Source organism: Acomys russatus, chromosome 25 (assembly GCF_903995435.1).
Source record: "Acomys russatus chromosome 25, mAcoRus1.1, whole genome shotgun sequence".
Classification (NCBI taxonomy): Eukaryota; Metazoa; Chordata; class Mammalia; order Rodentia; family Muridae; genus Acomys; species Acomys russatus.
In genome coordinates this window covers 3,164,789-3,191,904 of record NC_067161.1, presented here as the reverse complement: position 1 = coordinate 3,191,904, position 27,116 = coordinate 3,164,789, and the positions used below count along the sequence as shown (strand labels likewise).

Here is a 27,116-nt window from a genome sequence, read left to right as displayed (position 1 = left end):
GAAATGGCAGCCTGGTGACCTGAGTGTGGATCCTCAGCATCCCAGCTGGACGCAGCAGAGCAGGCACCTGTTATCTCAGTGCTCCCGAGAAGAGATGGTGTCGGTACAGAAGGACCATTGGGAGCTTAGCCCACAAAGCAGGGAAGAGCAAGGGAGGTCCTGCCTCAAACATGGGAGAAGGACAGGATGGACACATGAACTTGAACTCTGACCTCCACGTGTGCACTAAGGCATGTGTGCATGCACAGTTGCACATGTGAATGTGGGCATATGAACATGCACACACATCATACATAAAAACAGGGCAATTTTTGTATTCCTTTGGGGGCATTATTCATTCTTTAGATCTTTATGACCTTGCCCTGCTGAGAATTAAGGAAATGGAGTCATTTAAATGGATTTAACACAACATTTTTGCTTGAGCATAAGGCTTTTGCTTTCATGAGCTGGGTTTTCCTGTTTTACTTGCCACCAGCCTAGGAAGCGCACAGGAAAGGAGACTTGGCCTGAGGAAATGTCATTGACTGGCTCTGCAGAGCCTAAGACAGCGGTTCTCAGCCTTCCTCATGTTACAGCCGTCACTGCAGCTCCTCATGCTGTGGTGACACCCAACCATGAAAGTGTTGTCCTTGCTACTGCATTACTGCAATTCTGCTACTGTCATGACGTGTAGTATAAATATCTGTGCTTCCTGATGGTCTTAGGCAGCATCTGTGAAAGTGTCATTTGACCCCCAGAAGGTTGGCAAACCCTGGTGTAAGAAAAGAGGTAGCTGTCTCCTGTAACAGTAAGACGACCTAAGAGCTGTGACAGGCCAGGCCGTGTGGCTCCGTCAGTTGAGGGCTTGACAGGATGCACGAAGCTCTGGGTCTGTGCTACAGCACTGCATAAGCTCAGTGTGCTGGAGTATAGCCATCATCAGAGCATCTTAGGCTATACAGAGGGCAAGGTCAGCACCCTGGACCACATGAGACTAACTCAAAAAGAAAAGAAGAGAATGCTGAGAACAGAGCTCCATCAGTAACCTCCGACCAGTGTGCTGCTGTTTTTGGTTAGTGAGTATCACTTCTATGTGGTTTGCAGAGGAAGGAACAGGAGTGTTTTAGAGCCAAGTTACATGGTGTCTGAAGCCTTTGACACACTGAGTGATGCCACATGGCCAGCTGCTGCTGCTGCTGCTGCTGCTCTTCACAGCTGGTTGCTCCCGCTCCTCCAGACACACTAGCCAGTCAAGTACCCTTTTCTTTAGCTCTGGAGTACATGTGATCATGTAGTAATCATGGCTGACCTCAGAGCCCCTCCTAGTAAAGTGTGGCATGGTCAGGTGTGAAAGTGTCCTTCGTAGGGTGTGGTGACACACGCCTTTAATCTTAGCACTCGGAAGCCAGAGGCAGGTGGATCACTGCCAGTTCGAGGCCATCCTGGTCTACAAAGCAAGTCTAGGACAGCCAAGGCTACACAGAGAAACCCTGTCTCAAAAAAAGAAAAAAAGAAAAAAGAAAAAAGAAAGCATCCTTCCACGGGGCTGACACGCTACAGGGCTGCTGATATCCACAGGAGGCCTCCAGTGCCATGCTTCTGAAGCTCATGTGTGTGTAATATTAACACTGCTTATTTCTTTGAAGACTGTGCCTGTTTAGAAAGTTTTTGAGTCCAGAGAGCATGCTTGGCAGTTAATCACACTTGTTACTCTTGCAGAGGACCCCAGTTTGACTCCCAGTCCCCACATGGTGAGTCACAGCTCTCTTCTGGCCTGTTTGTAAGCACTAGGCACTATGCACACATGCAGGCAAACCATCCGTACACATAAAATAAAAGAAATAAATCTAAAGATTTTACAAGTTCTGCTCTCATTCACACATGTGCATTGGCCATCCCACCTGTGCTCATCTGTGATGGCCCCTGTTGCAAGGTACAGAGGAAAGAAATTCCCCAGAGTTGAGATTTGGCAAAGAGGTTGGCCATGCTGGCAGTTGGGCTCTTATATGCTGCTCCCCAGAACTTAGTATTTTCCATGTTAGTACACAACTCAGTTGTCTTGCATGATGGTCACCGTGATGCTGGACCAATAGGTGCCAGGTTAAGTCCTTGTTTCTAGAATCTGGGAGTGAATTGTGGCATAGATCAGTGTTGGCTTGACTTCATGACAGGGGTTTCCTGTCGGCCAGGACCTGAGGGAGGCAGGCAGCTTCCTTCATGCCTGACAGTGTGAGCTGGTTTGCTGGTCTTTTCCTGCCCACAGACTAGGACTCACGCTGGCCCCCCTGCTTCTCAGAAGCACAGCACCAGCATTTCTGGCCTTCCGCTCACAGATTGAAGAGTGTAGGATGCTCAGGGTCCAGTCTCATGAAGCACTGCCTCATCGGAATCCCTCACTGGGTCTGTGTCTCTGCAGAGCTCCTGCTTGCTAAGTGGCTCTGTCACTGTCCAGTATTTAGGGTGCTCACTTTGGTGTGTTCTTGGGCAGGGTCCTGGTTGTAGCTCAGGCTGGCCTTTGACACGCCATCATGCCTTAGCCTCTAAAATGCTGTATGTATACGGCTATCTTCTACTCTCAAATAATTGTTAAGTCATTTCTCAGCAGCAGCATTCATGTTCACAGACTATGGGTGTTTTGAGCCTGGGAGCAAAATTTGTGACCTCTTGCGTTAGTCATAGTTCTCCTGCAAAATGGCCAGTGGAGTGCGTGTGTGTTCCTTAATCACTTATTTCTTCCTGTATGTCTGTCTTTGTTTTTGTTTGTTTATTTATGTAGAGACAGAGTGTCATGTAGCCCAGGCTGGCCTACAGCTGAGGCTGGCCTGAGTCTATTCTGGGGTGCATCAGAATCTTTCTCGTGTTTTGGGGACTTGGCCCATGGACTTGTGGACGGGTAGCTGAGGAGGCCTTATGCTGGTAGAATTCCTTTTCTCTCTGGACAGATCAGCATCTTTGTACTGCAGCCTCTGTGGTTGGACTGAGGCCCACCCAGTCCAGCAGAATAATCTTTTAACTAAAAATCTACTCATGCAAATGCTAATCTTTTAAAAAATACCCTCCCAGCAACTTGTAGTATAATGTTTGACCAGATATCTGACAGTGTTGCCTGGCCAAGTTGGCACAAACAATTAACCATTGGAGCTGCCTTTAGTTCTGAGCGGCCTTGGATGTGCCACTGCATTCCTGTGGCTCTGCAGATGCCTGTGTGGACCAGTGGCTCAGACCTAGTCATCTCCCTTCCTACCTCTGGTGCTGCGGAGTGCAGCCTGGAGGGGAGGCCACCTTGTAAGCCAGGGTGGCTGCTGCCATTGTGATGTGTGAAAGGCACAAAGCAGTGTTGGGTGAGCTGGGGAGCCTGGGTCTCCGTGGACTATGGACAACCTCTCCCTGGTGTGCAGGGGCGTCTTGATTGAAGAATCTGCAGAGCAACCTGGGGAAGAGCTGAGCGGTGATGAGTGGCTTACTGAGTAATACTTGACTTTGACTTAAGCTTGTAATCATAGGAGTGGGCTAGCGTGTGTACCCAGTGGTCAAATAGGGGAGTGTGGCCAGGCCAGGAGGCTCAGCTGGGCTTGCCATGACTTCTGTAAAATCTGATGCTTGCTTGTTTTTAGGATGGTCTAGTGGATCAAAATTTGGGCTTTCTCTGTTCATTGGTAATTTAACCATTTCTTTGGTGCCTAATTCTCTTTATCCAGCATCTATCACAAACACTGGCTTTGCTTTTTGTTTTCTTCAGAATAGACAATAGCATTATTATGGAGTTTTAAAAATCATCTTGTTTGTGTTCTGAAACCAGTAAAGAAGTGAGTTTGGAGGGTCTGGGGGTAACTCAGAGAGCCCATGTCCCTCTCCGAGTGACTAAGCACAGGACCAAGTAGTGTGCACTGCTGCTCATGTCTGCTAATAGTCCACAGTAGGAGCCGCGTGAGCCGTGAGGTCCACTCAGTGCCTGCCAGGGCCGGCTGGCTCTGAGGCTCCCACCCCAGGCTGAAGCAGGCACCTGTACAGTCAGGTGTGAAGGCAGTGCTTGGGGCAGGCTGTTAGCCCTGGGGGCCGAAGATGATTAACAAAGTATCTAGGTCTGGGTGGAGACTCTGCCCTGAGGACATTGTCTCTGCTCCGGAAGAGCTGAGCAGCAAGATTCCAAAGTCCTTCTTAAGAGGAGCAGAGCTGCTGGTCTCGTCTGACCTGAACTGTGCACTTGCGTTAACCTGCGGGGAGAGTGGCTTCACCCACGCAGAGCAGACTCCTAGCACTGTTCTGTAGTCAGAACTGGTTTGGTTTAATTAATTATTAATTTTTTTTTTTTTTTTTGTGCTGAGGTAGCCTCTTGGGCAGTTTTTGTGTATTTGTGCAGTCCTAGGGACTGAACTCAGTTTTGTGGAGCCCTGGCTGTCCTGGAACAGGATAGGCAGTTAGACCAAGCTGGCCTTAAAGTCCCATAGGCCTTCCTGCTTCCATCTTTAGGAGCGTGCCACCATGCTCACTTTGAATGTCGTCTTAAATATGAGCTTGCTGATAGCCTGAAGATGAGCTTGTAAATTAATATTGAATGGGAAGATGTAGAAAATTTTACTTGCCCTTTCATTGTACCTATGTAAACAGGAGGAGGCATTTATTTATTTATTTAATTTTGTTTTTTTTGAGACAAGGTTTCTCTGTGTAGCCTTGGCTGTTCTAGACTCACTTTGTAGACAAGGCTGGCCTCGAACTCACAGTGATCTGCCTGCCTCTGCCTCCCAAGTGCTGAGGTTAAAGGTGTGTGCCACCACACCCAGGCAAGAGGAGGATGCTGAAGTAACTTTTATTCTTCTGATTTAATTATTATCTCAGAGGCTTATTATGTCCTAGTTGCCTAGTCCTGGAAGCTTCTGGCATCTGTACAATCTAATCTAGGCCTAGAATGTTTTCAGCCTCTGAGATTTACTGCTGAATAAGCTCACCCTTTCTAGCTCTTTCTTAACTCTGGCTGGCTGGTTCAACTCAGCTGTCTGGCTCAAACTCTTCTTCAAGCTCACTGATACAATCTGACTTCTCAGTGAATTGCTCTGCCTACCCTCAAACTAACTAGCAATCTGTTCTAATCTTCTGATTCCTTCTCATTGTCTGGCTCCTTCTGTCTTCACCTGTGTCTAGCTTGCTCTCTCTTCAACCTGTCTCTCCAAAATTCTCCTGATAAAACTGCCTCTCAACAGCACAAACTGAACTGCCACAAACTCAGCTCCACTCTATTGCCTCTCAGCTCCCTGACACAAGTGAACTGCCTGAGATTCATTGACTAGAACTCAGGGATCTGCCTGCCTTTGTCTCCTGAGTGCTGGGTTAAAGGTGTGTCTGTATTCCAGACCCAGAAGGTCTTTGGATGTGATCTCTTGCCAGAATGGCCATGTTCTGAATTATCATTTTTCTACAGAGTCATGCCCAACAAAAAAGATTTGATGCTTGCTTGTTTTTAGGATGATCTAGGGGCCCAAATGTGGGCATTCCCTGCTGGTAATTTAACCATTTCTTTGATATTCAATTCCTCTTTAGTCAGTATTTACCATGATTGTTGGCTGCCTAGGAAATTCTTTCACCCAGTTCTATATTGGCTTTATTTTTGACATTATCTAAGTTTTGAAACATATTTTGTATTAATGCTAAGCAATATTTTCTGTTATTTTAAACCAATCTAAAAATATTTTACATTATTTGTGTGTGTGGGAAGATATTTATAAAGACAGTTCTCTACTTTTTTCATATGGGTCCTGGGGCTCAAACTCGAGTTATCAGGCTTGACAACAAGCTCCTTTATCTGTGGAGCCATCTCACTGGCCCTTTAAAGCCAATCTTGATGCCTTTTTTATTTTTATTTTTAAAAGACAGGGTCTCTCTGTGTAGCCTTGGCTGTCCTGGACTCATTTGTAGACCAGGCTGGCCTCAAACTCAGAGTGATCTGCCTGCCTCTGCCTCCTGAGTGCTGGGATTAAAGATGTGTGCTACCATGCCTGGCTTGATGCCATGTTTTGAGGCCTCAGGTGAACTGAGACAGTGGCCGTTGGGGACCACTTTCTCTTGAGTTAGGAACCTCATCCTTTGTGGGTCTCGCTTCACTTTGACTCACATAGGCTGCTGGTAAATGGCAAGAATTGTCTTTGAGCTGGGTAGGGTGGCCTTTAATCCCAGCACTGGGGAGGCAGAGGCAAGTGGATCGCTGTGAGTTCAAGGCCAGCCTGGTCTGCAAAGCAAGTCCAGGACAGCCAAGATCACACAAAAGAAACCCTGTCTTGAGAAACTTCAGAGAGAGAGAGAGAGAGAGAGAGAGAGAGAGAGAGAGAGAGAGAGAGAGAGAGAGAGAGAGAGAATTGTTTTTGAAACAAGAAGAAAAGTCCACATGAGGTAGTGGAACATTTGCAGACAGGATTTGTTAATCTCACCAGCTGAGAGTAAGACCACTGTCACAATTTTTGAGCCAAATTTGAAGCAAGCTTTGTTAAATAGTGGCCAGGGTGATGAGCACTGGCCAGGCCAATACCTTGGATTCCCAGAGAATGACCGCAAATTATGTTAGTCTGGTGCCTATAAGGGCAAAACCTGCAAAGCTGTGTTGTGGGCAAGCATGTACCCTGATGTACTTCCTGCCTACGTGACTCCTCCTATATTTTTGTTTTTGCTTTTTTTCCTTTTTTAAGACAGGGTTTCTCTTTGCAGCTCTGGCTGTCCTGGACTCAATCTGTAGACCAGGCTGGCCAAGAACTCAGAGATATCTCTGTTTGCCTCTGCCTCCCGAGTGCTGGGAGTAAAGGCGTGCGTCACACCCATGCCTGCCATAACTCCTCCTATGTATGGTCAAGCACCTTCTGTATAGTTGGGGCAACTAACCTTGTTTACAAAAGTGAAAATATGTGGCTTGTTATCTTACGTGAACAATAGACCCCAGCATTCTAGGAAGTTACCTGTCCTTGGGTATACAAGCTAGAGGCATTTTTGTTTTATAGATCTCTTAGGCACAGCAATTTAAACTTAAATGTAACTTTAGCTCTCACAGACTGGCTAGTACTGCTGCCCTCTCTGAGTATGTGCCCTGTCTGCATGCCACTCTCCTTGGTCACCACTGTATAAACTGACTGCTCTATGGTTTGTTAAGGGAAAGGTTATTATTGTAGATGTGAGAGACAGTTAGAGGCATCTGAATGTTCAGAACAGAGAGAAAAAGAAGTCGACCAAACACAGCTCGCAGACTGGATATGGTCAGAGCTATCTGTGAGAGAGGGGAGAGCAACAGAGGACAGAGAACAGAGAGAACAGTGAGTGAAGCGGGAGCAGGAGCCTGGAGAAGTCGGCTCATAAGAAGGGTGGGTGGCGAGGGCAGGAGGCAGCTGGCTGGCGTGGCCTTTGGAATGCTGCTAGGCACTGGAGGCACATGCTGACTGGAGAAGCTAGGTTCCTTTTGCTGAGGTAAGGATGTGACGTCTTTTGGTGGAACAGGCTTCACAAGTTCCTGAGGAATGCTGGCTTTGTCTAGCTGCCACAAAGCCTCCTATAGTCCAGGCTGAGCTGGGCTGACGCTCAGCTTTGGATATGTCAGTTGGCCTGAGCAACCTGACAGCCACCTGCTGCATCAGAGCCCCAAGAGGGAGGTTCTAATAGCCTAGAGGCATGGCCACCTTTAAAACCCTAACACTGGGGGTGGGGATGGGGACCAAGTCAGGAGCTTGGTCCCCTTTCACCTCCACCCTGCTGCCATGTGCTAGCCATGGAAGGAAACATTTGTGAGATTCCGTTAGGACTGTCCTGTGGGTTTCTTGCTGTCAAGAGCAAGAAGCTAGACATACGTAGTTAGTATAACAAAAATTATATTTTATATTTTATTTATTCACTTTTTTGCTTTTGAGATGGGTTCTCTGTGTAGCCTTGGCTGTGCTGGACTCACATTGTAGACCAGGCTGGCCTTGAACTCACAGAGATCCACCTGCCTCTGCCTCCCTGAGTGCTGGGATTACAGGTGTGTATCACCGCATCTGGTAGTTGTTGGGTTTTAAAGGTTTATAAAGATAAACCACCTCAAAGAGTATGCCACACAGTCTAAAAATGTTTACAGAGAAAATGTCTTGATCTGTGCACTAAAATAAAGATCGGCTGTGTGTAGAGGCTCATGCAGAGAGGACACGTTTGGGTTTGATTTGGGAGCTCTCAGCCTTGGTGCTATGGTGTATGACCAAAAGATGACATTGTTTTGAGACAGAGTCTCACCATGTAGCCCAGGTTGGCCTTGAACTCATTGTAACCCTCTTGCTTCTCCCTCAAAGTGTTGGGATTACAGGTGTGAGCCAACATACCTGTGGTCAGGGTCTTTGTCTTTGTGGTAGTGCAGATTAAGCTGAGAGCTTTGTACATGAAAACCTTGCACCACTGAACCATGAGAGTGTGAAACAGGCTCTTGTTGTGCAGCCCGGGCTGGGCAGCCTCCTGAGTGCTCCACCAGGCTCTGCTAAATTATGTAATTCGGGGCTGGAGAGATAGATGGCTTGCTGGTTAAGGGCACTAGCTGCTCTTTCAGAAGACCCAACTTCAGCTCCCAGTGCTCACACAGCAGCTCACAGCTAGGAGGGCACAGTAAAACCACCAAGCCTGACGATTCCATGGGTAGAAAGAAAGCCTTATTTGGGGAAATTCAAAATTTCTGTGTCTATCTCTGGGGGAACAGAGCATAGCAAAAGACTGAGAAAGCATCACCAGTTTTTTAAGAGAAAGGTTGGGAGGGAGCCTCAAAGTTAGGGTAGGGGAGCCTGCAGGCCAGTACAGTCTGGAACTATCTGGGGACTTTGATGTGTGTTATAGGTGTGTGTTAGTGGGGGGCTAGATGCCCCATTGCCTGTAAGGACAGACAAGCAGACGCCTGCCTCACAGGATTCTGATCGATGCTGCCTGTAGGCTTCTGTTTATCCACTAGCAATCCTTCTGTTCACCTGCTCAGACTGCAGCCCGCACTGAGCCCAGACTGTCATTTTAGGGGACCCACTTTGGATCCAACAGCAACCACCTGCAATTCCAGTTCCAGGCGATCTGACACTGTATCCTAGCCTCTGTGGGTACTGTATGCACGTGGAGCACAGACATACACACAGGGGAAAGACCTGCATACGCAAATCTCAAAAAAATAAAATGAATTTGACTTAATTTGACTTTTCTTCTCCTCCCTTTCCTTACTTGATGTAATAGGTGTGAATTGATCTACTGAACTTTTCTCTGTTCTAAGTTAGTGCACAGTACTGATTGTGTAAATGTGCACAGTACTGATTGTGTAAATGTGCACAGTGCTGATTGTGTAAATGTGCACAGTGCTGATTGTGTAAATGTGCACAGTACTGATTGTGTAAATGTGCACAGTACTGATTGTGTAAATGTGCACAGTACTGATTGTGTAAATGTGCACAGTACTGATTGTGTAAATGTGCACAGTACTGATTGTGTAAATGTGCACAGTACTGATTGTGTAAATGTGCACAGTACTGATTGTGTAAATGTGCACAGTACTGATTGTGTAAATGTGCACAGTACTGATTGTGTAAATGTGCACAGTACTGATTGTGTAAATGTGCACAGTACTGATTGTGTAAATGTGCACAGTACTGATTGTGTAAATGTGCACAGTACTGATTGTGTAAATGTGCACAGTACTGATTGTGTAAATGTGCACAGTACTGATTGTGTAAATTTTAAGAGACGCAGAAGGTCAAGCATATCCCCAGCTGTGTACAACATTCTAAGCCAGCCTGGGATACGTGAGACCCTGTCTCAGTCAAAGAAGTAAAAAATCAAAACTCTTGGTAAAAGGAAAAAGCTATACCCTCCATCACCAACCAAATCAAACCGAAGCAAGAGCCCAAGGTGGTGGTAGGCTGAGCTATACAAAGAGCACACTTGCCAGCCTCGGCCTCCCAAGTGCTGGGATTACAGGTGTCACCACAGCTGGCTACCAACCTCCCCTTCCCAAAGGGTCTTCCTCTTCAGCCTCCCTGTCCTGCTCCACAACCCTGAGCCGAGCCTTCTGCCTTTTGCTGAGTGACATGATGGATGTCTGGGCCCTCTTCCACACTATAAACTCCATGCAGACTGTAAGCGCCATGAACACGTGATGATCATGTGGTGTCTCTTTGCTCCTGTAATGAGCATACTGCCTGCTTTCAGTAGACACTCAGCAAGCTCTGGCAAGTGAGCACTTGAGGAGTCTGATCTGAGCTCTGGGGTCCCCGACTTTAGCCCATGGCTTATTCTGCTTTAGCCCCATCTAGGCCTGGGGAGTTGAGCCCAGATACTGTGATAAACCTGGAGTCCCTGTCATGCAGCTGTGCTCTTTCTCCATAGGCCACCGGATGGGAACACCTGCCTCCCCCAGGGACACAGCTGGGCCCCACTCCAGGTGTTGCACGGAGATGCTGATGCTGACACTGACGTCCTCTTTCCTGTCAGTGGAGTGGGCTCCTATGTCGCAGCAGGTGGGTGCTTCTGTCTTCTCTTCTCTAGTAGGGGCTTTTCCTCCAAGAACCAGACAAGGTTCTTAAGTTATGGGCACAAGTAGGAATGGGAGCGAGGCGATCCGGGGCTCAGGACAAGGGTGGCTAGTGGACACTCAGAAGGAAGAAGTGACTTAGAGGTCTTCTGCAGAACTGGTGTGTTTACAGATGCTCTGGCTAAGTGTCTTGGGATGAACTGGTTGACAAGATCCTATGGAGATCTCTTGCCTGCTCCCGACAATTTGCTGCTAAACTTGGCCAGATCAAAGTTAACCACAATAGTGGCCATTATTTTGTCCCTTAGGAGACATGAGAAGGCAGCTGACCTCTGTTCCTCTTTTCTCTCAGCTGTGTGTGCCTTGGTTCCTGCTGTTTTGTGATGGGTTCAGAGATGTATGGCTAGTCTGAGACCATTTCTCAATTCGCCTGTGGCCTGTGGCCTCCTAACCCTTCGTTCCCATTGGGTCTACTCTTTACATCCTCTGTGTTCTTTGTCCTCACTTTTAGCTTTTGTAGATTTTTAAGTGGAGGCGTGTATTAGCTGGTTGTTGCTGTCATAAAACACCATGACCAAAAGCAACTTGTAAAAGCGTTTGATTTGGCTTTTAGTTCCAGTAAAGGAAAAAAAAAAATTTTTTTTTGTTTCAGTAAATAAAAAATTAGCTAAAAATGTTTATTATTAAAACCTGTAATTATTACGGTGGTATTATTTAACCTGCTGTCATAATCAGTAAAAGACACAGACACCTGTTATATTTTAGAATAAGCCTATTTTACCTGGGGCTGGGTAGCTTTTTCCACTTAAGCTATCCCAGGCCATCTGCTTTAATCATTTCTGTCTGGGCTGCTTCTCTCCATGCAATCCTCAGAGTCAGTTCCTCTAGGCCACACAGTTCTTTACCTGTCCTGTCGCAACTCTGCCCCTTCTTTCTCCTCCAGCACCTGTCTCTCTCCCGTGATCCTCCTATCCACAAAGCCCTCGAACCTTCCTCCTGCCCTGCCCGGGTGTAGGCAATTAATTCAGCCAATCAAGAATAATTTCTTAGGCAAGGTTACAAACATCATTTTGAGGTCCACGAGTGTCTGCTCATAAAAGACAGCAAGGAGACCTTGGGGAGCAAAATAATTAACATTAGAATACATAGCACCAGACAAACCCCCAACCCATCATGGTGGAAGGCATGGCAGCATGCATGGCAACCAGAGAAAAAGCTGAGCGCTCCCATCATCCGCCATAAACAAGGAACAGAGAGAAGGGTCTGATAATGATGTAAGGCTTTCTGTTCTCAAGGCTGCCCCAGTGATGTCCTTCCTCCAGCAGCCTGCCTCTCTCCATAACCTCTCCAAAGAGCAGTAGCACCGAGGACCAAGTGCCAAATTCCTGTACTTATGGGTGACATGTGTCGTTGGAACCAGTACAAGAGTGACTATCACACATTGCTGTGATCTGATATGATAGACTTTGGAGGTCTCTGGGAAGGCAGATTTACTTTTGACAGTCAAGATACTGTGGTAGCTGACAGGGGGCACACTGTGTGTCAGCCCACCTATATATGTCACATGACATTTGGAGTTCATGGTATTCTTTGTTCAGCATTTATCTTTTCTGCTATGTTCATGGTGCTAGGCTGTGGGAGATCTGAAGGGAAATTCCACCTGAGGCTTTGTGTTTATCTATTTTTATAATTTTATTTTTAATTTTAATTAAAACATTTTTTTTTTTGAGACAGGGTTTCACTGTGTAGATCTAGCTAGCCTAGATCTCACTATATAGACCAGGCTAGCTTCAAACTCAGAGATCCTTCTGCCTTTGCCTCTTGAGTCCTGGGATTAAAGGAGGACACCAGTAGCTTTTAAATTCTTTAAACTTGTGTGTGTGTGTGTGTGTGTGTGTGTGTCTATATGCGTGTGAGTGCACATGAGTGTAGGTGCCCATGGTGGCCAGAAGAGGGCACTGGATCCCCTGGCATTGGAGTTCTAGGTAATTGTGAGCCACCAGATGTGGGTGTTGTGAACTGAACTCAGATTGTCTGGAAGAGCAGCAAGGGCTCTTAACCAGCGACCCATCTCTTCAGGCCTCATTTAAAATGCTATTTATTTATTTATTTATTTATTATTTATTTATTTATGTTTTTGAGACAGGGTTTCTCTGTGTAGCCTTGGCTGTCCTAGACTCACTTTGTAGGCCAGGCTGGGCTTGAACTCACAGCAATCCACCTGCCTCTGCCTCCGGAGTGCTGGGATTAAAGGTGTGCGCCACCACCCAGCTCAAAATGCTTTTTAAATTTTCATTTACTCATTTATATATTTTGAGTGTGAGAGTGTGTGAAGATAGATGTGTCACTGTGCATGTGTAGAGGTCACTTCTCTCTTTCCACTATGCAGAATTCAGGGATCACACTAGAGTCAACAGGCTTGGCAACAGGTGCCTTTATTTACTGAGCCATGTTGCTAGCTTTTATTTTGAGACAATGTTACATTAAGGCCACTCACAGTGGCTTTCAACCAGCTATCTTCCTGCCTCAGCCTCTCAAGTGGCTGGGGTGACAGCTTGTGCTAATAGCCATGGCGCAGGGATTTTCTGATTACCTGTGTGAAGGGGAAATGTATAGAAGGCGTCTTCTGAATGCTTCCATATCCCTCGTTGTCTGACTGTTACTTCTTGCTAGGACTGTTGCAAAATGCTTCTCGCCAAGGCCGCGCCGCCTTCTTTTGTCCCTGTCTGTCTGTTCCTCTTTTCCCAGCCAGAACAGACATGGAGAACAGTCCGATTGCGCCCTTCCCTTGCCCCCACCTCCCCCTGCACGTGGGATAGAGTTTCTGTCATCACTGTAGCCATTAGGCAACCCCTCGCCCCCAGCAGGGGCACCCTCACTTCCTCCCCTTCACCCCCTTGGTGCTCCTCCTACCTGCTGTACCCCTGGGTTTGTCCCTCAGGTTGTAGCTCAGATGTCACCTTTTTTTCTTTTTCTTTTTGAGACATGATCTTGCTATCCAGCCCTAGCTGGCGTGGAGTGCATTATGTAGACCAGGCTGGGCTTAACTTGTGGCAGTCCTCCCGCCTCTGCCTGCCTCCTGAGTGCTGGCACTATAACACAGAGCATTCTTGGCAAAGAACTTTAAAAAAAAAAAAAAAAAACAACTTTTCGACACGTGGCTTTTTTTCCTACTGCTCCTTTCTCAGACAGGCCAGGCTTTGTGTCCCACACCGTGTAACCCTTGCCGAATGGCTGGGGGGATGGGTGCAGATGGTGGGGGAGATGCTGCAGGGCAGGACGCATGGTGTTGGGAGAATACCCATGCAGAGGACACAGCGCAGATAGAGGTGCCGGGCGGGGCAGCCAGGAGCCCAGAGGGGCAGACATACTTTAGGGCAGGCTAATGAGTCTGCTGCTGAAGCGAGGAGGGCTCAGCTCTGCCAGGCTGAGGAAATGCTTCACTTGCTAACTCTGTGAACCTGGCAAGTCAGTTAGGCCCTTGAGGTCTGCTTCTTCATCTGTGGTTAAGATGCTACAGACTCGGGGTGTAGAGCCTTTGCCCAGCATCCGTGTTCTATCCCCCCCCCCCCCAGTCGTGGCTGGATTTCAGCAGTGAGCATGACTGAACTGAGGTAGCCTCCTGCTGAAGGGTCCTTAGAAGACGCTGAGCCTTCTAATCTGAAATGTGCCTTCTCACATGAGCAGAGTGAGGGATAACTTAGGTGACACTGGAGATTTTGGGTATTGTGTTTGTTAGCTTCCTGTTACTGTAACAGAATACTTGAGATAATCAACTTATAGAGAGGAAAGGTTTATTTTGGTTCACATGCTCAGAGATTTCCCTCCGAGTTCAGTTGTTCCCTTCTCTTGGGCTTGTGGTGAGGCAGAGCATCATGGTTGGGAATGCAAGATGGAGGTGGCTGGAAAAGCAGAGAGCTAGGAAGGGGTGGGGTCCCAGTGTCTGATCCTTCAAGGCCATATCCTCTGGTGATCCAGGTCCCGCCTCTTAAAGTCCTGCTGCATCTCTGTGGTACCATGAACTAGGGATTAAACCATAGGCCTTTGCTGGACAGTAACCATAGCAGATTCACCTGGCTCAGTGGAAGTGGGGGGCAGCTGTCCCTGAGCTAGCACAGAAGGAAGTGGGATATTCAGCCAGGGGTTTTGAAAGTGCAGGTAGCTGCTGGGCCCAGGGAGGTCTCAGTAGAACTTTCTGATAGCCAGAGATACGGAGCTAGGACTCAGGGCTGAGGTCTCAGCCAAAGGAGAGAGTTTGAGAGTTGTCATCTTGTGAGGTTAGAGTGTATTTTATAGGATTGATCACCCAAAGGAACAGGGACCAAAAAGCCATGGGTGGTTCATATATGTAATACTAGGACTCAGGAGGTGGAGGCAGGGGGATTACTAATATTTTGAAACCAGCCTGGACTATATTGTGAGGCCCAGGCCAGGTTACAGAGTGAAATCCTGCCTCAAAACCACAGCAATATAAAATTATATGTATAGATCCCCTCCAACAGGGTTTCTCTGTGTAGCCTTGGCTGTCCTGACTCACTTTGTAGACCAGGCTAGACTCGAACTCACAGAGATCTGCCTTCCTCTGCCTCCTGAGTACTGGGATTACAGGCATGCACCACCATACCCAGTGTAATTTTTTTTAATTGTTAAAATAATTGTATCTTATTGTAATTGTTTTAATGTTGTTTGATAATTTGTTTAATGTTGAATACTTGTTAAAATGTTGTATGATAGGCCAGACACTGGCATAGGCTTGTAATTCCAGCAGTCAAAGGCTGAGGCAGGAAAAGCTTGAGTTAGGGGACAGCCTGGGCTACAGAGGGAGACTCTGTCTCCAAACAAAGCAGAGCAAAACAAAACAAAAGGGGAAGCTAGGCACAAAGAGGCTATGTGGCTTCATGGGTAGCATGGACTCTATACTGTAGCCAGCAGTGTCTATACCCGTTAACCTCATTGCTGCTAGGTAGCAAGGAGGGGGAGAGGTAGGTAGTCACATGATTTCCCATCCGATGCCGTGCAGTCCAGCGATGGAAACCAGGCTTGCGGTGCTCTCGGTTACAGGAAACAGCTAGGGTTGAGTGAGATGTGCTGTCAAAGGTGGGAAGGCTTTGTCTCCCCCAGGCTCATGTCCCTTAAGCCTGGCAGAGGCAGGAGCTACCACTGCGCATGCCTCAGGACTTTTGGAAGGAGCAAGGGTTTCCTTGAGGGATGCAGTCTTGTCGTCACCTGGCCCCAGGCCTGCAGGTCTGCATTTTTTCCTGGAAGGAGGCCTGAGCTGTAGCTAATGCACTGTCACGATCATTAACGTCCTTTGCTTGTTTCCTCAAGAGATTTATGGCCCCACTTCTTGGGACCGGCTTTCTCAAATGCTTAGTGGCTTTTGTACAGTGGCATACTTCACCAGTGATGAGACCCTGCTGCCCTCTAGCGTCTGCTACAAGCAGGAACAGTTTGTTTAACAAACGCTCTGATTCTGCCAGGGGCTCTAGATTATGGATTTTGGGAATAACTTCCCTTGCTTCAAGATAAACAAAACAAGACAAACAAAACAAAAAACAAGCAAACAAAAAAGGCACGCGTAGCAACTGGCGCCAAGACTTAATGATTCCTGAGTGAATGAAATGGGTAGCAGATGAATCCAGTGTGCAGGTGGCAAGAGGTTAAAGTCAGCTGATGGAGCAGCTGAGCACGTGGTGAGGAGAAAACGGAGTTGAAAATAAAGCCTTACTCTCTGTGTGTGATTTCTGCACAGACGCCACTGTGGGAAGTCTGGAGAATGGGACAGGACCAGAAGACCACGTCCTCTCAGAGCCTGGCCTTCGGTACAGGTCAGTATCAAGACACCAAGCCACTTAGCAGAGATGACGTGCTGCTTACATCTCTGCTGCTTATTCTCATTTGAAGATACATGGCGCCTGCTGGAGTTGGGGCTGAAGCCTACCCTTATGTTCATGCTCACATGTGAAGTCGTCAGGGTCACGGGTGACCATTCACCCAGATAAACTGCTTTATGACACATGGTCAGAGCTGGGTAGCCCCTCGGCGGTAGAGTGCTTGCACAGCATGCAAAAAGCCCAGGGGTTTACCCCAGCTCCAAAAGGAGAGGCAGCAGCCATCCAACCCCGTTTGCATGCCTCCGTCCTGTCCACAGCTCTGTGGCGAGACTGAGCACCTCCCGCCCAGCCTTCTTACTTACAACAACAAACAACTGTTTGTAGCTGGTGATGATGCTTGTCAGCCCTCGTATTCTATGATGTCTAGGTCATGGGGGAAAGCTGTAATAGCTGTTAAGTAATTAGTTTACTGCCTGCAGCTTGCAAGTGCAGAAGGCTTTGCTCTTTCGCATTAAAAAAAAAAATCCAGACAGAAAAGTAAATTGCCTAGTCACTGTTGCTCACAGAGGGAACATTGCCACCAAGGTCTCCCTAACATCACCTTCATTTCTTATTTTGCTCTTACTTTCCCCCTTTTCTTCAAGATTTAATGGGTAACTTGAAGTTACCCATCTGTATGCTCTACTTGGCTTGAAGGTGAAGGGAGTCCTGGCTGCCACACACCTTGCTTGGTGTCCTGTCACCCAGAGCAGGATTTTGAAAATGACACCCCACAAGGGATCTGACATCACTGAGCCCAGTTTCATAAGGGGGCAGTGTCACTGCGCCCTTCCGGGATGCTGAGCCCTGTTTTGTTGTGTTTCTGAGCATTCCTCAAATGCAGCAGTGATGAGGGGCCTGAGCCGAGCCATGGCTTTTCTCCCTGCTGTTCGCAGACAAGCCAGGGGTATTGTTCACATTAGGGAGCGATTTAGAGATACAGCCAGCCCAGATACCTGCACTCATTATGGTCTCTAAGGTTCTCCGTGCACCAGCCTTGCTTACAGGTGCATGCTGGGAGCCTGTTGTCATGACACTTCTGTATCCCTTGATCAGTACATAACCTGGTCTGTGTCTGTCCTCATTTAAAGGTGTCTTGTTCAGATTCTTTAAGAGGTATAGTTCACCTGTAGGAGAGTGCTTGCCTAGCATGCACAAAGCCTTGGTTTTTTATCCCCAGCGTCACATAAAATGGGTTGGTGTTTGGGAGGCAGAGGCAGAGGGATTGGAAGTTCAAAGTCATCTTTGGCCACATAGCAAGGGCCAGCTTGGATCACATGAGAGAGGATCAGGAACAGACAGACTGTTGACTGGTTGACGTTGGATGGTCATGTTACATACTTGTCTGAGTAAAACTTATATAACGTGTGTCTTATACTAGGAACACTGACGTGCATCCAGGGACTATTTTACTTAGAAAAAGCAGCAATACAAACCACAAGAATGTGAAAACCACACAGACCACGGAGAGAATGTGTGCTTATAATTACAGGAGTTGAGTAGGAAGGCAGTGATGTCTTGTCTGACCCAGCTGCAAACATGCCTACTGAGTGATTCTTTTTTTTTTTTTTGGTTTCTCTGTGTAGGTGTGGCTGTCCTGGACTTGCTTTTGAGACCAGGTTGGCCTTGAACTCATAGAGATCTGCCTGCCTCTGCCTCCCCAAGTGCTGAGATTACAGGCGTGTGCCACTGTGCCCAGCTTCATTAAGTGTTTCTAACTTTTGGGGGTTAACAGCCAACTTCAGACACATTTGTCAGGGCAGCTGCCTTCTGTTCTTCCAGTAGATTCCTAGGGAAACATTGCTCTTGTGAGTGTTGTGAACACTGAAGATGTGTTTTAGGTTGAGTGTAACTTCCTTCTGTCTGCTTTCTCCTAGTATGGAAGCCAGCTCTCCAGGCCAAGGAAGTCCCCTGAGCAGCCTGTTACCTTCTGCCTCAGTGCCTGAGTCCATGACAGTTCGTAAGTACTGAGGCTGGCGTGTGAACCAGCAGGGCCTCTCTGCTTATCCTCTGGGGTGTGGGCTTTGCAAGTGGCCGTGGAGCTGGTGAGGGCATGCTTGCTTTGCTCCTGTCACGGTATCACCGCAGGCTTCCAGACCATGGCCAGGCTGTGGTGCATAGGCAGTGTCCACCAACAGTGTCTTGTGGCAAGAGACTCTAGCAGCTGAGTTCCCTTGTGACTTTGGACAAATCACTTTTGCTGCTGAGATAATCTAATGAGCAGGTGGTGCAAACCATTTCTAGTTCCACCTCCTGGAAAAGTATTAGAGACTCTGCAATAAAGGGTGAGTGTCAGTAGCCTCACCGCCGCCACCCCCCCCCCCCCTGCTATGGCTAGGTGAGCAGGTCGGGGTGGGGCTGGTGTCCCTGACTAGTTTGGCAAAGGGCTTTGTGGTCATCAGAGGCCAGGGCTCTTCTTCTGACTAGTTGTTTTGTTTGTTTTCTGAGCTCTAGCCATCTCGTTCCTACCCCAGGTAGCAGGAAGGAGAGGGGCAGATGACAGGCTTCCTCTCTTTTCACATCCCGTTCAGGGCTCTAAACTTGGATAGAGTAAAAGCTACACCTTTCTTCCTCATTAGCCTTTGGGTGAAAATTAGTATTTCCTTCAACTATCAAAATGCAACAAACCCTGGAGCCCATAGCAGTGGTGGCAGATGGTGAACGACTGTCACCCAGAGAAGTTACAGACCCCTTTAACAGCACCTTAGGATGCCATTTCTCTTGGAAGTGTACTATTTTCCTGAGGTGACATAGAAGCTCACATGTGGCTTTTTCCCCGTATGTGTGCATCTTTATATCTGGACCGCTCTGCTTGCACATGAACACTTTCTTTTGTCACTGGGGGGTGGGTTTCATCTATTTTCTAACAATTAATTTTCATGGAAGGAGCCCTGTGTGCCTCCCAACTGCAGGCGGTGTCCATGTTCCCTATGAGCTGGAGCCCCTGCCCCGCTGTGAGACCCTCTCCCAGAGCTTTCCCATAGCCCCCTGCTCCTGTGTCCCCCTCCCCTGGCTGCGAAGGAGGAAATGCTAGTGCGCGTTGCATTGCTGTACAGGGTGAGGGATACTGACTGTGTGAGGATGACCTGTCTCCTCCTTGTGGCCAGGCATGGTTCCCAAGGCTGTTCCTAGCATCCCCCGTCTCTCTTCAGTGTGGGCTATGGAGCAGGTGAATTGGGTTCTCTGTCAGCAGTTCTTGGGCTGCTGTGGATATGGTCTCTGGTCAACCCCCCCTCCCCCAGCCATTTTTATCCTTGACAAAGCCTCCAGCTTGGTTTGTGTCTTTTCTATGAGGACACTCCTCTTGATACCCCTGAGCTGTGCCCATAGCAGGGGCTCAGCCTATCATGTTTTCATTCATACTTTTTTTTTTTTTTTTTAAAGAAATTAACCCTAGCTGTTGTTGGTCATCTGAGGCTGGAGGAGACCTGTCAGGACTCCCCAGCTGTCCTTCTGAGGGAAGGCATCCGTGGACCAATGTTCGACCCTGGGTGTCTGGTAGTTAGTTATACAGGCTGTGGGGAATAGGTGTGAGTGGGCGGTAGGGTGGCTTGTTTTTGTTTTTGTGTTTTTGGTTTTTGGTTTTAGGTTTTTAGAGCTGGGTTTCTCTGTGTAGTCTTGGCTGTCCTGGACTAACTTTGTAGACCAGGCTGGCCTCGAACTCATGGTGACTCACCTGCTTCTGCCTCCCCAAGTACTGGGATTAAAGGTATGTGCCACCGTGCCTCGCCATGGTGGGGTGGCCTGTTTTCTGGGGTGACTTCATGTAGGAAGGCTTCTACTCTGCAAGATAAGGCTCAGTGTTCTCTCAGAGATGTGGAGGAGATAGGAAGTGTCACCTGTGTAGCCTCACAGGGTGGGTCTGCTGTAACAGTTACAAACCAGGAAGCTTCGGCAAATGTTTCTTTTCTTGTGGTGCGCTGTGGCAGCAATGCCAAGGCCAGAGCTGGTCCCTGTGAGGCATGTCTTTGAGCTGCAGCTTCTTTCTCTGTCCACCGAGCCGACCCTCTGCACATGTGCACCTCTGGCGTCCCAGTCTCTTCTTGTCTTACGGGATCAGAGTCCCACTCTTGTGAATTCGTTTAACCTCAGTTACCTCCATACCTGTTAGAGGTCTTAAGCAGTTTTCTGCTGCAGTAATGAAATACCCAGAAACCAGGTAATTTATAAAGAAAAATACCTTATTTATCTCTTAGTTCTGCAGGACCAAAGGGCTAATGCTAGTGTGTTTTGAGAGCAATTGTTGTCTCTACTTTGCGACATGTTAGCTCTGTCACCCAGGATCAGGCCAGAGGCAGCTCATATGGCCAATAAAGAGAGACTTTGGTTTTGCCGCACCAGGATGCCACTCAGGTGCAGGCTACCATGCTGGATACACTCACGATTCCCTCACTTTCCATCTGCCTATAAGGTCACTGGCCCAACAAGGTGAGGTGAGCTCGAAAGGACATGTGGACACCATTCAGTGCCCCCTCCCAACCCCCCCTCCCTACCCCGTGCTCTGGGCTGTCCATCCTGCCCTGAAGCCCAGTACTGCTGCTCACCTTTCTTGTCATTATTTTGGAGATGGTTTGCTGTGTATCTCGAATATGGCATTCAGTGTGAGCCAGGCTAAGGTCACAACAGCGAGAGCCTCGTGCCCTGCTTTTCTGAGAGCTGACATTACAGCTCCGAGCTACTCTCCCTTCCTTTCGGATGGGTTAGGAACCAGCATTTCTTCTTACAGGACAGTGGGTCCACTTCAGTGTCCAACTAGGTGGTGCTTGGATCCGAGTCTTCTCAGCCACCTAGAGCATGAAAGCTGGGGAAGCCACTGCTGTGTTCTTTAGTGGCAGACCATGGCTTAGGAGGGCTGAGGACCAGGCTGGGGCAGCGAGAGAAGGAGTTGGTGTGAGTGCCTGCTTTCTTTTGCCTGCTGTTTAAAGGTCAGATGAGGTGTGGTTCCAGGAGGGCCGTGCTTTCTAAAATTGCTTCTGGATGGTTGTTGGGACTCAATCTGCCTTTTTTCCTCCCTCCTTCCTTCCTGTAACCCAGGAAGGCCTTGAACCCCAAATCCTTTTGCCTGAGTGTCCTGAGTGCTAGAATTACCTGCGTGTGCCACCGCGTCTTGTAGTAACCAATCTTTTGAATCCAGTCTAAGTATTCAAGTATTCCAAACTCTAGCCCCAGGACTGACTCTGGATTCTGGAACTCTGGTCTCACATATGCGTCTTGGCTTCTTAAGGCCTCTGCTTTTCCATCTGGAAGTTCTCTGGAGGCAGCTGTAGATGCTGGACAAAGAGACTGTGAGCATCTCACAGCATCTTACAGTGTGTTGTCTGCTGGTACCATCTGTTTCACACAGTATCCCAGCAGCCAGCCTCATTTCCTAGATGAGGAAACTGAGGCTTCAAGATGCTCTCTGAGGGCCACTCTGCTAGGCTGCCAGTGATAGTGGAGATGGCATCCATCTTCTTTCCTCACCCCCACAGTTCCTGGAAGCTCATAAACTTCTGGGCTAGTCTGCCCTCGGAGGAAAGCATCCAGGTTTGTTAGATGACCCTCCTGGTCATGAAATGTTTGTATCCCCCTAAAAGCCACGTGTTGGAATACCAGTCCCTGGTGTGGTGGTTTGGGAGTGACACCATTAGGGGGAGGAGCATTAGGTGAGGGCAGAGCCCCCATGAAACAGGTCCTTAGCAATGAGATCTTCCAAGAGCTTGCCAGCTCTTCTGACACATGAGGACAGTGAGAAGATGTTGATCTAGGCTCTCTCTAGGTACCACTCCTTCTGGCATCTTGATCTGGGATGTCTAGCTCCAGAGCCATCTATAGTATCTGAACCATCTGGTCTCAGGACCACCCTCCAGGGGGATGCCTGTCCCTGGCCACCGTATGAGAGAGCATGTTTCTGCCACCCTTGCCACATGGTACCACTTTGCTTTCTCAGAGTTGCTGGTTTCAGGTTTCAGACCCACTCCTGACCTGGATGTCCTTTCCCACTCTGGTGGCTCCAATGGAGGGCAAGCTCCTGAGGACAAGCAGTGCCTGCTCACTGCTGCCCTGGGTGCCCCAGATTCTGCTCAGCACATGTTGGTGTTGAAGGAGTCAGAGAGGAGAGGGCAGGCAGGCGGAAGGGACGTTAGTTCTCGGGAGTGTTTGTGAGTTCCCAGCCTGCACTGGGTCAGCCGGGCTGGCTGGTGGAAGGGTCTGGAAGACCCAGCTTTGGTCCCAGCTGTGGTAGTGGCTGACCCTCTACAGCTCCACTTCTTGCTTGCTCTGGCTGTGTCTCCCCGGGCTTGTCATGATGTTTGTGTTCTCCTTAGCAGCAGGATGGAACCACGCTGTTGAGCTGTGTGTCAGAGGTGACTTGTTTGCTATGATGCCAAAGAAAGGCATCTTCATCCCAGTGGGTGGCAGCCATTGACATGAGTGACTTTGAGAAGGTGGTGCGGATAAGCCCCCTTGCCCTTGGTCCATAGCTTTATACTTAAAACTTTTCCCCATTGCTGAGGCTAGATTCCAGGGCCTGGTGCATTTAAAGCAAGCACCTTTTAACTGAGCTGCAGGCCCAGCCTAGGCCCAGCTCTTTATACCTAGGCTCGTGTAGGTGATTGTGGTCACCAGGTTGGAGGGTCTCAGAATGCTGATGGCCTTTGGCTGAGCTTTCAGGCTCCTATGGGGGTTTTGAAAAGTGACCTTTCTTTGTAAAAGGCAGGTGTCACAATTGTATTTTCATGTTGAGTGGTTAGCAGTGCAGACCTCAGCACAGACGAGATAACATGAGAGCCACTGGGATGCGCACTGTGAATCCTGTTCAGGTTTTATTCATCCTTTACTTTCATAGGGCCAGAATGCCAGTGAGTTAAGAGACAGCCACTATATGCATGTGCACACATATACGTGCACATTCTGCACAATGTACATAAGGCAGGGCCTACCAGAGGTGCTCAGCATGTGGAAACCACACTGAATCTTGGGACCTCACTAGCAGGCATGGTAAGATTGTAGCTGTCTGCCTGTTAGAAAAGCCACCCAGACTGGGAGTTTTCTTACTATTTAGTAGATGTTTCTTGATGTTTATGTAAGCTTTACTTCATTCGCCTCCTGCTTAACAGCTGAGTTTCTGTACTATTGAATTAACTTTTTGTTGTTGTTGGAATATGTGATGTGAGCTGTGAGTTGTAAGAAAGCACCTGTTCAGCCAGGCATGGTGACACAAGCCTTTAATCCCAGCACTCGGGAGGCAGAGGCAGGCGGATCAGTGTGCGTCCGAGACCAGCCTGGTCTACAAAGCAAGTCCAGGACAGCCAAAGCTACACAGAAAAACCCTATCTAAAAAAAGCAAAACAACAACAACAAAACCCTGAAAAAACAAACAACAACAAAGGAAAGCACCCTTTCTCCCTATTGATTGCTGTAGAGTGGCATTGCAGAACCCTCACCACCAGGGGGCACTCCAGCACCCTCTCACTAGCTATGGGGACCATGTTCTGTGCTGGGGTTCTGGTCTGTAAAATAGTGCTAACAATAGTGCATACTCCTCTGGTAGGATTGCGAGGGTTAAATGCATACATGCAAGAAAAATACTCAAAATATTGGGTAAAATGCACTTGGAAAAGACAGATTGGGGATGAGTATCCCAGAGATGCGCATGTCAAATGTTCAGTAACTTATGGGTGAGACTGTTACACCCTTAGTGGAGTCATTGTGCTGGAGTCAGCCCAGCCATGCAGGCCTCTGAGGCTCCCTTTCCTGGGTGTGTCCTCCATCTTCTGTTTACACTGAATGGAAGTGTTTCTTAGTAGGGGTGGTTTCAACTCCCAAGGGATTCGTGGCCACGCCTGGAGAGGCTGGTCTCCCTGCCTGGCACGAGGGCACTCCTGGCAAAACATGACAGGTTACGCCAGTGACAGTAGGTTCTCTGCATGCCTGGTGCCTGGTATCCTTGTGGGTGGGGGCAGGAATGCAGCTGAGTGTCTGCTGAGAAGAGCGAACCTACTTGGTGCACGCCTTTAACCCCAGCACTTGGGAGGCAGGCGGATCGCTGTGAGTTCGAGGCCAGCCTGGTCTACAAAGCAAGTCTAGGACAGCCAAGGCTACACAGAGAAACCCTGTCTCAAACAACAACAACAACAACAACAACACGACTCTAGGAAACGCTCACCCCTCTGTGGGTGTTTGGTGTCTCTTCAGCTCTGTCACCTCTGCTGTGAGGATGCCCTGGTGCCTGCACATGTGGAAGATAAGCACCTGCAGAATGGGCAGTCTGAGTCTGGAGCATGCACTGGGCGTGCGGCTCACTGGTGTGCCGTTTCTTCCTCATCGGGGTGGGAGTGTGGCGAGAATCCATCCGATGGACGTTCATTGCTGTTACAGCACCTTTGTTTTCACAGCTGACTTTCTCTACTCCTGAATTAGTTTCTTTATTTGGAAGCTGAGCACTGTACTCGAGCCTCTGGCCCTGTTGTCGGTGGGAGAGCACTTTAGCACTAGAGGGCGCCATGGCCTTTCCTCTGTCCTTGCTATCTGCCCTTCCCTCTACCCCCTCCCAGTGGTGGGATTTTGCTTCTCAGTTGTGGATGTCCAGGGCTGGTGCCTTATTTCAACAGCCAGGTGGGCTGGCAATGGACACAGAGGTCTTTTCCAGGTGGTGTGCACAGAGCTTCCTGTGGCGTCATCACCATGGTCATGTCTTGCTCATGGCCTTCGGAGAGGAGGAGAGGTATCTGGGTCCACTTTAGAAAGGAGTAGAACCGCTTTCTCGTTTGCTGCTGTTGCTTAGCCACAGACATCTGCGAGGCGTTTGCATCCCAACCACTGCCTTCCTTCTCTTTTCTGGGCTCAGAGCGCTTGGCACGGAAAGCAGGAAGACAAGGACCTCGGTCTCTGCCTGTTCCTTTGTTCCTTGTGATGCTGAGCCATGGCAGACAGGGCAAGAGAAACACCCTCTGTTTTCCCCTAGATATCATGGGAAGGGCCTCTCCACCTCAGTGAGGCAGTCTGGCTCTTTGCCTGGCAACACCATTCCAAACACTGGCTGAGAAATGAAACTAAGTAGCACTGGGACTTGGAAGCCAGTCAGCAGCCAGCTCATGGCGTGGCTGACAGTTTGTTCCGTCATGTCCAACCCCTGTATGCCTTAGCCACAGTGACCTTTCCTGGGCAGTGCAGCACAGAGGCCTCACACTGGAGACACACTTTCCCTCTGAATCCTGTTTCCTAGATTCCAGTGTCAGGAATTGGGAGGCTCCAGATGTGGTGCACACATGCCTCAGCTCTTTTTAACTTGTTTATCCCACTCCCCAAATGTTCACTAAATGTCTGTTCACAGTGGGCACGGCTCTAGGTCTTGGGAAGGAAGGGCGAGGATCCATTCTACTGCCTATAGACTCCGAGCCTCAGTTTCCCCATCACTGAAATGTAAAGGATGAGCTCCCATTGCTGCTGTGAGGACTAAGTGGGTCTGGCAGTGCACTCAGCGCCCAGGGCCATCAGTAGCTCTTGCCCACAGAGAGTCAAAGACTGGGAGTGAGAGATGGCACAATGCAAGACATGAGGGACAATTGGACGGGAAATTAAAAAGTCATATGGGAGTGACACAATTGTTTTGTCACCAGTGGGCACTAACCATCTCCTTGTGACTTTCAGCCATCTGCCTCACACAGGAGCGAGTCCCTGTACAGGAAATCCTAACAGGAGCCCCAAGGTTATGCACCCTAACTCAGTGCCTGAAACTTTGACCTAGTGCTGTGGCTGGTGGCCACTGACGCTAACATAGACATTCCTTACTGATGCCAGGAGCGGGAGGGAGGGGGTGACAAGAATCTGGGGTGGAATCCATAGGGTAGCTTCAGTATGGGGGGGGGGAAGGAAAGCCTTTGCAGAGGTGGTGACACTTGCCAAGAAGGGTGGGATACAGCAGCAGCTTGAGAGTGACACTTCTCAGCTGCACCTGCGCTCTGTACCATGGGCGCTGAGGGCTGTCCACAACCTTGTCACCATAAGGAAGCATTGAGGAAATACAGATGGCAGAAAGGGGGGGGGTTCCCGTGGGAGCAGTGACTGGCCTAGCACTACACTCCATGGGCATGGACTCAGAGTCTCACCTAGCACCCTGCCCCATCCTTCCATAGCTATTTGATAAAAGATGAACTGCACTTAAAAACACCGATATATGCCATTCCAGTTTCCAGATCTGGTAAAACACATCTAAGTTTCTAGTGTCAGATGCAGCAGGAGAAAGCATCAGCCAGTTCCCTGGAATTGTGGCTATTACTGGCCCCATGTCTGCCACAATGGACTGTGTCTGAAGAATTTCCTGTGATGCTCTGTTCTCCAGGAAAACCCAGCTCTGGGTCACTCTCGCTAGACTTTGTGCAGGCCCAGGTGGTCTCCTTGTCATCTGAGAGGCCTGACACTGTGGCTTTACCCACAGCTTCTGGAGGCCAGCTGTGCGCAGGCTCTCCATCCTCACATGCTGGACTGACCTCGTCTCCACGATGGAATATTTGGCGCAGTGAGCTCTTTGAATTTGGGGAATCTGTTGTTAGATGTTCTCTCACACATCTGCCTGAAATTTTGAATATGGTGTGCCTCACATTCTAAACACTCCTCTCCTTTGGGACAAGTACAAAGGACATGTGGCACTGAGAATAGACCCTGCAAAGCATGCTGGGGACCTGCCTTGCACTGTGGCCTCCCTGTGCTGCCAGTCTGTGTCACCCTGTATGATGCCACAGATGTGTGGAGTTGGCTCTGAGTATAACTCTGCTTGTGTGTTACTAAAA

General features: G+C 48.6%; 1 protein-coding gene across 3 annotated transcripts in view; it reads left to right on the top strand.

Annotated features, from left to right (window-relative positions):
- The window catches only part of Snx29 (sorting nexin 29), a 386,740-nt gene that overhangs the window by 62,217 nt on the left and 297,407 nt on the right, over window positions 1–27,116 (top strand). Inside the window, exons 9-12 of one of the 3 annotated variants that reach the window (XM_051167339.1) lie at window positions 10,330–10,460; window positions 16,227–16,302; window positions 18,225–18,307; window positions 19,732–19,845. In XM_051167339.1, the coding sequence (XP_051023296.1) occupies window positions 10,330–10,460; window positions 16,227–16,302; window positions 18,225–18,307; window positions 19,732–19,845 (404 nt within the window). Of the gene's footprint in view, window positions 1–3,140; window positions 3,447–10,329; window positions 10,461–16,226; window positions 16,303–18,224; window positions 18,308–19,731; window positions 19,846–27,116 lie in introns of those variants that run through there. The other 2 variants (XM_051167341.1, XM_051167340.1) reach the window with 2 other exon arrangements.